Here is a 12764-nt window from a genome sequence, read left to right as displayed (position 1 = left end):
AGAGTGCCTGAAGAACTATGGACAGAGGTTCGCAACATTGTACAAGAGGTAGCAACTAAAACCATCCCAAAGAAAAAGAAATGCAAGAAAGCAAAATGGCTGTCTGAGGAAGCTTTGCAAATAGCTGAGGAAAGGAGGGAAGCGAAAGGCAAGGGAGAAAAAGAAAGATATGCCCAATTAAATGCAGAATTCCAAAGAATAGCTAGAAGAGATAAGAATGCCTTCTTAAATGAACAGTGCAAAGAAATAGAAGAAAACAATAGAATAGGGAGGACCAGAGATCTTTTCAAGAAAATTGGAGAGATGAAAGGAACGTTTCATGCAAAAATGGGCATGATAAAGGACCAAAATGGCAGGGACCTAACAGAGGCAGAAGAGATTAAGAAGAGGTGGCAAAATTACACAGAAGAACTATACAAGAATGAGCTTAACACCCCTGATAATCACAATGAGGTGGTTACTGACCTCGAGCCAGACATCCTAGAATGTGAAGTGAAGTGGGCCTTAGAAAAGCTGAGCAACAACAAAGCTAGTGGAGGTGACAGTATTCCAGATGAGCTATTCAAAATCTTAAAAGACGATGCAGCAAAAGTGCTACACTCAATTTGCCAGCAAATTTGGAAAACTCAAGAGTGGCCACAGGATTGGAAAAGATCAGTTTACATTCCAATTCCAAAGAAAGGCAGTGCCAAAGAATGTTCAAACTATCGCACCATTGCACTCATTTCTCATGCTAGTAAAGTTATGCTTAAAATTCTACAAGCTAGACTCCAGCAGTATGTGGATCGAGAACTACCAGAAGTACAGGCAGGATTTCGAAGAGGCAGAGGAACAAGAGATCAAATTGCTAACATACGCTGGATCATGGAGAAAGCTAGAGAGTTCCAGAAAAACATCTACTTCTGCTTCATTGACTATGCTAAAGCCTTTGATTGTGTGGATCATAACAAACTGTGGCAAGTCCTTAAAGAGATGGGCATACCAGACCATCTTATTTGTCTCTTGAGAAACCTATATGCGGGCCAAGAAGCAACAGTGAGAACTGGACATGGAACCACTGATTAGTTCAAAGTTGGGAAAGGAGTCCGACAAGGCTGTATACTGTCGCCTTGCCTTTTTAACTTATATGCAGAGCACATCATGAGAAAGGCAGGGCTAGATGAATCAAAAGTTGGAATTAAGATTGCCGGAAGAAACATCAACAACCTAAGATATGCAGATGATACCACTTTAATGGCAGAAAGTGAAGAGGAACTAAAGAGCCTCTTGTTGCGAGTGAAGAAGGAGAGTGCAAAACTTGGGTTGAAACTAAACATTAAGAAAACCAAGATCATGGCATCCAGCCCTCTCAATTCTTGGCAAATAGATGGGGAAGAAATGGAGGTAGTGACAGATTTCATTTTCCTCGGCTCCAAGATCACTGCAGATGGGGACTGTAGCCAAGAAATTAAAAGACGCTTGCTCCTTGGGAGGAAAGCCATGGCAAATCTAGACAGCACACTAAAAAGCAGAGATATCACCCTGTCAACAAAAGTGCATATAGTCAAGGCTATGGTCTTCCCAGTTGCAATGTATGGCAGTGAAAGGTGGACCATAAGAAAGGCCGAGCGCCAAAGAATTGAGGCCTTTGAGCTATGGTGCTGGAGAAGATTATTTGTAAGAACGTTATATCATGGAATGGACAAAATGGATGGAGTCTATTTAGGACAAGTATAGGTTGAGAAGTATTATATAGTATTTGAATAATTCTTTTTTCCTTTTTTTCTGTTTTTTTTTCTCTTTCTATTTTGGGGTTTTTTTCTTGTTTTTAATGTATATTTAATATTATTAAGGTTTGTTTTATTCTATATAAGCTAGATAGTGTTTCTTTTTTATTTTAGTTTTTTATATATATTTAATATTGCCAAGGTTTGTTTTATCCTATATAAGCTAGAGAGTGATGGATTTTAGAATTTATAGTTGTTAGTACATGGTTGCTTATGTTTGCCTTTCTTTTTTTTCTTTTTATATATATACCTTGTATTCAGCTCTGGGAAGTCGGGGGGGGGAGGGGGGGAGGGGGGGAGGTAGGGGGGGGAGGAGGGAGGGGGAAGGGGGTTTTTTAAAGGAAAATTGTATTTTAAAACTTTTCAATAAAAAGCAGAGACATCACCCTGTCAACAAAAGTGCGTATAGTCAAGGCGATGGTCTTTCCAGTTGCAGTGTATGGCAGTGAAAGCTGGACCATAAGAAAGGCTGAGCGCCAAAGAATTGAAGCATTTGAACTATGGTGCTGGAGAAGACTCCTGCGAGTCCCTTGGACTGCAAGGCGATGAAACCGGTCAGTCCTAGAGGAGATCAATCCTGACTGCTCTTTAGAAGGCCAGATCCTGAAGCTAAAACTCAAATACTTTGGCCACCTAATGAGAAGGAAGGATTCACTGGAGAAGAGCCTAATGCTGGGAAAGATTGAGGGCAAGAGAAGAAGGGGACGGCAGAGAATGAGGTGGCTGGATGGAGTCACTGAAGCAGTAGGTGTGAGCTTAAATGGACTCCAGAAGATGGTAGAGGACAGGAAGGCCTGGAGGAACATTGTCCATAGGGTCGCGATGGGTCGGACACGACTTCGCAACTAACAACAACAACAGTTTAATGAAGAGAAGGATGAGAGGGGACATAATAGCAGTGTTCGTGATCTCAGGGGCTGCCACAAAGAAGAGGGAGTCAAGCTATTTTCCAAAGCACCTGAGGGCACGACAAGAAGCAACGGATGGAAACTAGTCAAGGAGAGAAGCAACCTAGAACTAAGGAGAAACTTCCTGACAGTTAGAACAATTAACTAGTGGAACAACCTGCCTCCAGAAGCAGTGAATGCTCCAACACTGGAAGTTTTTAAGAAAAGACTGGACAGCCATTTGTCCGAAATGGTATAGAGTTTCCTGTCTGAGCAGGGGGTTGGGCTAGATAACCTTTATTATTATTATTATTATTATTATTATTATTATTATTATTATTATTATTATTATTATTATTATTATTTGTCATGAGCTACAACTTTTAAAAATTCTGTCCTAGAGAAGAATAAATAAAAGAATAAAATCCTTTCCATTAGTCAGAAATTTGTTTGCCTTGTTTACATTTTGTCACGTTAGGCATCTACCTGCAGATCCTTTTCAGGAAAGTAAAATGTGCTTATGTCTCATGGGGTCTACAAGGACCTTTCTGCTGCTTTGACAGATCAGGCCTCAAATTAAACCCAGGGGAGATGGGGACTGATGGTGCATTTTTTTTTTACTGGAAATATATCAGATCTTCTGTAGAGATACAAATGTAGACTAGTTGCAAACTCATGTTTCTAATAGTGTCCTCTGGGAAGTGAACTGGTTTTGTTGCATGAGTTTGGAAGTTCTTAATAAAAATTACACAACTTCCGTTCCATACACAGAGCAATAAGCTACTTTCAAGCAAGGTTGTTTGATGCCCCTTAGTTTAAATAAACCTATCTAGTTGGAAGATAGGTCTCCTCCATAAGGCATCTATATTATGTAGTCTGATTCATTGGTCAGAGTAAGCTAAAATTAAGGATTTTTGTTTTTTCACTCAAGAACAAAAAAAAATATCGGTCTTTGGAATTTCTGAATGCATAAACCACATTTGAACTAGTGTTTGTTTTTTCTGCTTGTTATAGAAATAATGTAAGCCCTCGCATATAATAAGCATATTTTTTAGATAAAGTATGTGTCACCTGAAAAAAAAATCACTACTTTGCTAGGGGAAACTAAAACAGAACGTGATAACAATCAAGATAGGATACTGATCAAAATCTATTTGCCACCGATTCCAGGTAGAGGGTTATTCCTTCCGAAGATAAACCTTCCCCAGGTCCCTTAGAACAGCGTTTCCCAACCTTAGGAACTTGAAGATGCGTGGACTTCAACTCCCAGAATTCCCCAGCCAGCATAGCTATGCTGGCTGGGGAACTCTGGGAGTTGAAGTCCACGCATCTTCAAGTTCCTAAGGTTGGGAAACGCTGCCTTAGAAGAAGAAGAAAAAAAAAAGTTGCTAAACAAGGATTAGGAAAGGCTAGCGCGAAAGGCATTTGAAAATGGCAATCCGTAACGGGAAAGTTTCAAGGGAAAAATCCAGAGGGCTTCTAAAGAGGCGATTGCACGTCTGAAGCGTTCAAACCGGGCCACTTGCCATTTAGGCGAAGGAGAGAAAACCGGACGAGCGGCCGAGAGCGGAGGGAAGGGGCAGAAAAGCCCTCGGGATCGGAAGAGCGCGTTACTCAAAGGAGCTTCGTCCCACCCTGGGGTTCGCGCGCTCAGCCCGCGCTTTTGCGCTTTGCGCTCCGGCGCGCGGAGACCTGCTCGCCGCCTTGCCAACGACGCGCAGTCCCAGCATTTCCTCAGGAGGGCGTCCGTCGATCGCGCCGCAGGGGAGACGGGGCGTCCTGCCGGCTCTTTCCTTCTCGATTAGAAGGGCGCCGGTTTTTTCTCCTAATCGCCGCGCGCGCCATTTCATTACGGGAGCTTCGCCTAAATCCCATCCAAAGGCAGTCTCCGCCCCGTTTGCGTGTGTGGAAACCTTCTGCTTAGCCCGCGTCGGCTTCCCTTAGCGCCGTCTGGCTTCTGCGGACTCGGGACTTGCGCGCGGCGGGCTCTCTTCTCGTTTCCCCCTTTTCCCCACTTGGAAACTCCTCCCAGATCATCCTTATATATATCTATATATATCTATATATATATTTTTTTTTAAAAAAAATATTTAGTGGCGTCGCCTCGGATTGCAGATCCAACCTTTAACACGCTTTCAAGTCAACTTGCCCAAACTTTGATTCAAACAATATTTGGGGGAAGGCTCGAGAGGGCCGTCCGACCTGAGCCAAAAAAGAAAGAAAAAAAAAGAAAAGAAAAGAAAATGGGTTTAAACAACCGAGGTGGTCGCAGCTGCCCCCGCCTGGTGCTCCTTGTCTTGGTTTGTTGCGTCGGACCTCTCGCTGCCAACCGGAGAAATATCCCGCGGCGACAAGGTAAGAGACGGAAGATGGGATGCCTTAACAAAACTCGGGCTGCGTGTCCCCTGAAAGTGCCCGATGGAAAGTGTGTGTGTGTGTGTGTGTGTTTGTGTGTATAGCAGCTGGCCTTCCTCGGGCCGGTGGAAGAGCAAAGGAGCCGCAAGTGGTTGGGAAAAAAGGAAGGGCAAAATAAAAGCTTTCCTTCAAGCAGCGTTTGCGTGTGTGTGTGTGTGCAAACACACACACACACACACACACACTCTCACACGCGCGTGGAAGGACGCCCTGGCGTTTACCCGAGCCTCGCTTCTTCCATCCGTTATCCTTGCACACCTCCGCTACTATATATTTCCTGCTGGGTAAAATCTCAGCGGCTACTGAAATCCGCTGGAGCCGATTCCATGTGATCTCAATTACTGGACGCTAGGAAAGAGGGGGGAAAAAAGACACGGGGGCGGAGGAGGAGAAGGAGAGAATGCTTAAAAAGGGGAGAAGCTTTTTGAAAACAAGATTTATTTAATCCATATTGACAGAATGGCTGCTAGTTTCCTGTTACGCCAGGCACAATTGGAGGAGTTTTGTTTTGCTTTGCTTTCTTCTCCCACCTCCCCGCCCCTGTGGTGGACACCAGCCAGGGTTCATTATGTACAAAGCCAATTAAAGAGTCCAGACACATTGCTTAGAGATGCCACTTCTAGGGAAGCTTCTGACATTTGCCTCAAGACTACATCTCTAGTTTTAACTCTGATGACTTTTTTTTTTAACAACCCAAAGGGCTTCCGTGAACATATATGTTTTGTGGTGTTTAGGATTGATCCAAGCACTGGGGTAAATTGATCCTCGATTCTTTGAGAGAAAAGGGGGAAAAATCAGACTGCCTCCAAAGTAATTTGACTGTTTTTTAGGGGGTGGGAAGAGTTAAAAAGACATGTGTTTCTCTCCCTGGGCTTTGAAAGCAGAAATTCAACAAGTGTTAATTTACCCATCAGTGTCTCCTCATGCTGGAAAAAAGGTCAGTCTTTCTGAATTACTGCAAAATATCTATTTGTAAAAACCAAGATTGGAAAAGACTGTTTGCAGGGATGTTATTGCAATCTGAATTCTAAAATAGTAAACTAGAATCATTCACCCCTGTAACCCCATTAATTCCAGCAAAAGACTTTCTTGACAGAAGCTGATCTTTACATTCAAGCAGTGCAGTGTGAACAAAATAGTGTATGCAGGCCTACACTTCAAAACCAGTATCTTTGGATCAAGTGGGAAAGACACCTTCCCAAAAGAGAGAGTTGTGCAAATCTGCCTTATTCACTCAGCCAAGTTAGGTTCTAGACAACCTGCATATATTGAAAGAAATGTGCAAAATCTCCCAATGTGCATCTAGCATGAGTGAGAAAGGGATCTGTTTGTATACTGTCTCACTGCTCCCAAACAAACTCTATTTTCCCCTGCACCGTACCTAGTGACCAGACAGGTTGATGCTGGAAAACCAGATCATCCAGCTCAAATCTGCATTGCCCCTCATTCATTCCATGCAAGGCAGGAGTTGGGAACCAGTGCATATCAGCCACCATGATCACTAGTCAAGAGTTATGGAAGTTGTGTTCAGTAATTGTCAATGCTGCTAACATCGGATATTCTTGCTTTGACAACAGATGGAAATGCAGCCATTTTCCTCTATTGTTTTTAGAGTTGGTTGATGCTGGGAGGGGGAATGTGGATGAGAGTCCAGCTAGTCATAACAATAATAACTCAGCCTTGGGAACCCAAGGTCATTGGGCCCAGTGTTGATAGAGTTTTGGCTGGCTGGAGAGCTGGGGAGAAAGCCCTTGCTTCAAGCTAATTGAGGAATGTGATTTATGACTGTTTATTGGAGGAGGGAATTGTGCTTTGTTACTTTGTATCCAGGGGAGGAGAATTTAGTTTTTGGTTTCAACTATGTAGTGCCAATACTTTGTTTTTTGAATAATGGATTCTTTAAGGTAAACAATGCCTCGAAGTTCTTTTGAACAGTTTCATCTGTTGGAACCATGACAGTAATATTTGGAAGGCTACAGGTTCTGCATCTCTGTTTTGGAATTAGCTTCATTCAGAGTGAATGAATATATAACACCATTATATATAAACAGTAATTGTGCTTGGTTATCATGGGAACCAGTTTGGTGTAGTAGTAAAGTCACTTTTTCTCACTCCTAGGAAGGAGACAATGGCAAAAACTTCAGAAAAATCTTGCCAAAAAAACCAGAGATTTGTCCAGGTAGTTGACAAGAGTCAATACTGGCTCAAAATAGTCCCCCCTCCCCAATAACATGTCTTTCATTCACTTTTCTTCCTTTTCTTTAGGTCAGTCTTGCATATGAAAAATACTTTAAATACCCATAAGCAATTCTTAAGGGAGGGATCTGTGAAAGCTAATGAAGGACTTCCAAAAGGAAGGAAGGCCAAACAGCAGACTCTTCCTTCAAGAAAGCTGTTAATAAAACCGGATGTACCTTTGTAAGACCTGTGTTGACCCTTCCTCAGTGATATTTGGCTTTCAATATTCTAGATTTTTAAAATATTTAACAATGTCTTCCATCAATTTACCCAGAATAGGTATGATATAATTTCCCAGATCACAATACATTCTTTTAAAATTTGTGTTATACTTTTTAGAAACTGCTAAACATAAAAATATTTCCCCCATAATTTAATTGTACTATTCCTTGTGAAATGCAAACTACTGTAAGTCATGTTTGGAAATGTTAAACCACTGACCAATAATTTTCATTTATGTTTAAACCCTGCAGTGGCATTCAAGCTTTTGGACAATACTTGGAGGTGCTAATTGATGGTTAATGTTCTCCGGTGACTCAACATGCACTTGACTTTATCTTTTAGTGTTGTTCAATATGGCAAGCTTTGGTTTGTTTATTTTCCGCAAAGTAAAGTGGATTTGTTGTTTGACATGGAAATAGGTATGAGAGGAGAGTGAAGAAGTAATATTTGTGAAGCCCAAGAGAGTACCTGAGTTTTCTTAAAAGTAGTCGCAAGCAATGATATTTCTTTATAGTTCCTAAAAGGAAAGTTCATGTGATTTGAGTGAGGAAGAGATGGGATCTTAGTCTGGTTATGACCATGCTCTAAATGCGGAAGAGCTATTTTTTTCCACTACTACAAAGTTTTGCAGTCTTGTTGCTTCTATCAAACAAGTGACTGACAAGGGGGTGGGGTGGGGTGGCTTTTGAATTTCAGCATGTACATTTGTTAGATGCAATCCTATTCTACCCTTCATTCATTGATTCAATCTCCTGAAATCCCACAAAGTGAGGGAATCTTTAAGCACCTTACGGTAAAACTGGGACTGCAGGCTCAGATTAAGAAAACAGAAGGGAGTTTTAAATGAACCCTGTGCTGAAAGAAGGTACTTATAATATGGATGCTGGAGGACAGTGTCAACCAATGGGTGGGGTTGCCCACAGTATTGGGCAACTACATATAACATCCAGAATGTGTTGGAAGGATCTATATGTCCATCCATGGACATTATTGTGCAGAAAAATTCTGCAATCATTATTATTTTTTAAAATATCATTTGCATTCCATTCTAAGGCACACCAAACACACATGGCTTCATAGCTCTCTTTGTGTGGTCACTGAGTACATGCATTCTCCCTATATGGAAAGAATTGGGTGGAATGTTGCTCTATAGGAATAAAGCATTCAATTACCTGATCATGACAAGAACACTCATGCATCCTGTTTTCCATAGGAAAATAAGTCTGGGGTTTGTTACAGCGGTAAAAGATGTGGGAGTAGAACCCAGGAGATTATGAGTTCTAGTCCTGCTTTAAACACAAAAACAGCTGGATGACTTTGGGCCAGCTATTCCATTTCAGTCCTAGAAGATAATGGCAGATCTGTTTTGAAAAAGGTCACCAAGAAAACCGTGTGGACTTGTCTTTGTAATTGCCAAGAATCAAAACACAATTGAAGGAATCAATAAATAACACATACAGCTTGTAGATGGATGGGGACTCCATTTGGAGTAATGATTGCAATCCTTTGGATAGGTTTAATGTGTTTGTTATTTGCTTATTTTTAAGGACTGCTGTTTTGTCTTGAAGCCTGGACCTTAATCTGGGATGAGTCTAGTTAGCAGTTAGGGAAGCAAGCAAACATGCATTTTTGTTATCCAGAAGCATAGCTTCCCATATTATTTCACATGCATCTTCTTGTGGGCTGAGGCAGGGTGAGTCAGATTCAATCCATCTTTTAGAAATTGGAAGACTGAATATGGGAATTCTGAGTACTACTATTTCAATGCATTGAATTGGAAAAGGCCTTATAACATTTTTTTAAAAAAGGTGATATGTGTCCCGAGTTCTCTTTAAGATACTTTTCTCTGAAGATACTTTTCCACACTGAAAAAATAGAATTGGTATGAAAAGTTAACATAAATTATGAACACTTAAATTAATATTAAAACAAATTAACAATTAAAAGCACAGTGAAAGGAATGTAGCTTTGTATTAAAAAAAATCCTGAGAGATGGGAGACCAAACACTGAATTCCTTTCCACTTGAGGAGAGGACCCTAACCTCCATGCCAGAAAAATAGATCTGGGCATCTTCTCAAAGAATTCTTCTGTACATCATAATAGCTGTACAATTGTAACAAGAAAAGTGTATTTACATAGGCAGGTCTTAAACAAGTCTCAGTACTTGTATCTATCTCCACAAGTCCTGCTATGCTGCCTTATGATGGTGGCTACTCCTGGGAGGGATGAGTGAAGAATGTTGAGAGTATACAGTATGCCAAAAGTATATATTCCCAGACATATACGTGTGGCAGTCATCCCAGATGCCCATGTAAAGCAAATAGGCACCTATATTGGGAAACAGAAATATAGTAAGGTGATGACTTTAGTGACAGTGGCAAAGGCATCAATTTATACTACTCAGAAGAAAGCAATGATAAACCACTTCTGTATATTTATCCACATGGATAGAAATGCTCAAGAATGGGCCCCTTAGGCTGGAGGCCATTCAACATGCTACTGGGGAAGAGCTGAGGATCTTTTGGAATACTAATGTTGTTTATGATGCGGCTAGATTAAACCCTTCAGGATATCTATTTGCTGATGTTGCCGTACCAGGAAAACATCAGAAGATGCAAAGATAGAATTACAATAGGAGCATAGAATGTAAGTCACATGAACACAGGAAAGCTCAACACATTTTTTTATGATGGTCAAAAATCTATCCATGTGGTCACTAGGAGTAAAAAATGACTTGATGCCGCAATAATCAATCAATCACTTGTATATAAGCCAGTGTGATCATTATGAACCTTCAGTTTGGAAGGCATGCAGGCACTTTGGTCTAAGTGCCCAGTGGCACATGTCTTGATGAGTGCAGGATTGGGAGCAGCTGGGATTTTAAACAATGGAGATTTTTCATGCTCATGAATGGTAGCAGACGGAAGGAGTCAGGCAGCAATTCTATTGAAAAGTAATGATGGGCCTTTCATGAAATGGTGGTTTTGTGAAGACCAAGGTTCTGAAAGAGGGCACTTAAAAGTGCATAAAAGCCCCTCAGAGTCTTTTGCTATATTTGATCTGAAGCTGAATCCCCCTTACGTCACTGAGGTTTTTGCATAAGTATCAAGGGCAACATTAGAGTCTTGATACTGAAATGTTTGAGGAAGTGATTAAAATGATCTTTGTATTTTGTATAGTTCTCCTCCTGCCCCCCTCCCCACTGGCTGCTTTTCCAGAATAAATCTGTATAGAAAATGCAGAGTCCAAAATGGCAGTGGGAACACTCACTATTTTAAGTCATAATGCAAGGGGCAAAATTACTGGCATACTTTTGCAAACTAAACTTAAATGTATGGGGGCTAAGGAGTTCTAAAATGCACATTGATTATGAGTTTAGATTTATATACCAAATGAGAGGTCATCAACGTTTCTTTTTGTATCTGTTCTCAAACTGTTCTCTACCAGCAGAGAATACATTAAAAGTTTCTGATGCACTTCATTCAGCTACTGTGGTTTACAAAATTAAGATATGAACAAGGCTATTGTGGCATGTTCAACAAGCTATAGTCAAATGTGCAAACCCGATGATTGTGCATTAATGTTTCACGATAGTGAAGAAGAATGAATCATTCTCTAATTTGGGTGAATAGCATTTTTTAGATATGGGGCACATTGTTCTCTCTTCAGTGACTACATAAGGAATGGTGGTAGGCAAGATGAAATGTCAGTGTAATACCTAGACATGCACCTTTTAAAAATTCCTGGTTGTAGCAAACGCTTTTCCTAAGAACTAAGCTGAAATATTCCTATTGAGAAAAGAAATCAGGATGAGTGCTGGTCTCTCCCTTGTCTTCTTGGCTTTTATGTATCCAAATAGGAGATTGAAAACTAATGTGGGTGGTGCCAGTTCAACATGCAAACCCAGGTTTAACAGAAGAGTGGTTTATAGAGTAAATTCAATTTCCTATGTTTGCATAACACTGGACAATAAAGCAATTGCAAGCTGAAATGCTGTAGACGTAGTATACTTAGAGTTCAGTGGGTTTGAAACGGAGATGAGCACCGGCCCCTAGAGTCAGAAACGACTAGCATGCATGTGCGGGGGAACCTTTACCTTTACCTTTAAAGCATTTGATAAAGCAGACCACAACCTACTTTTTTGTAAGCTAGAAAAATGAGGGATAGACAGCATCACCACCAGATTACGCTGATGATACCCAGCTTTTTATTTCGACCCCAAACCACCCCAGTGATGCCCTCGATGTGATGTCCCGTTGCCTGGAGGCGGTCCGGGTCTGGATGGGGAAGAACAGGCTTCGACTCAACCCTGACAAGACTGAGTGGCTGTTCGTGCCGGCATCCCGGGAAATTCCGATTATTCCATCTCTGGCCATGGGGGGTGAGCTATTACCCCCCGTAGATAGGGTGCGCAACTTGGGGGTCCTTCTAGATTCACAACTCTCTTTAGAAGAGCATATTGGAGCTGTGACTAGGGGGGCCTTTGCCCAGGTTCGCCTGGTGCACCAGTTGCGACCCTATCTAGACCAGGATGCCTTGTGTACAGTCACTCATGCGCTCGTGACTTCTCGTCTAGACTACTGTAATGCTCTCTACATGGGGTTGCCCTTGAAGTCCACTCGGAGACTCCAACTGGTGCAGAATGCAGCCGCGCGAGTTGTGCTGGGAGCTTCCCGATACTCCCATGCTGCACCTTTGCTCCGCGAGCTGCATTGGCTGCCGGTTGCTCTCCGGGTGAGGTTCAAGGTGTTAGTGATGACTTACAAAGCCCTACATGGCATGGGTCCGGATTACCTACGGCAACACCTGCGGCTGGCGTCAACTTCCCTCCGTCCAGTGCGCTCCCACAGAGAGGGCCTCCTCAGGGTGCCTCCGATCAAGGAATGTCGATTGGTGGCCCCCAGGGGGAGGGTGTTCTCTGTGGGTGCGCCAGACCTTTGGAACCGCTTGCCGGTTGAGCTCCGAACGGCCCCCGACCTTCGCTCCTTTCGGCGTGATCTCAAAACTTTTCTTTTTGAATAAGCTGGCCTGGTCTGATGGGTTGGGGCTGGGTTTTATAATCAGTTTTAACTTTTAATATATATTAATTTATTACGGGCATTGTAGTTAATTACTTTTTAATTTTTGTATCCTGGTTTTTATTATGTATTGCCCTGTTCACCGCCCTGAGTCCTTCGGGAGAAGGGCGGTATACAAATTAAATAATAATAATAATAATAATAATAATAATAATAA

The 12764-nt window shown here is 41.8% G+C and overlaps 1 protein-coding gene across 2 annotated transcripts in view; it reads left to right on the top strand.

Moving 5' to 3' along the window:
* The first annotated feature begins 4678 nt into the window (after nucleotides 1–4678).
* Nucleotides 4679–12764, top strand: part of EGFLAM (EGF like, fibronectin type III and laminin G domains) — a 97531-nt gene continuing 89445 nt past the window's right edge. For both annotated transcript variants that reach the window (XM_083351025.1, XM_083351026.1), the window contains exon 1: nucleotides 4679–5008. In XM_083351025.1, coding sequence (XP_083207151.1) covers nucleotides 4897–5008 — 112 coding nt within the window. In that variant the 5' untranslated portion in view covers nucleotides 4679–4896. The remainder of the gene's footprint in view (nucleotides 5009–12764) is intronic.

Source organism: Vipera ursinii (genome assembly GCF_947247035.1).
Source record: "Vipera ursinii genome assembly, chromosome: 2".
NCBI lineage: Eukaryota > Metazoa > Chordata > Lepidosauria > Squamata > Viperidae > Vipera > Vipera ursinii.
Note: the sequence above shows the minus strand (reverse complement) of the source record. Positions and strands in the feature narration are given on the sequence as shown.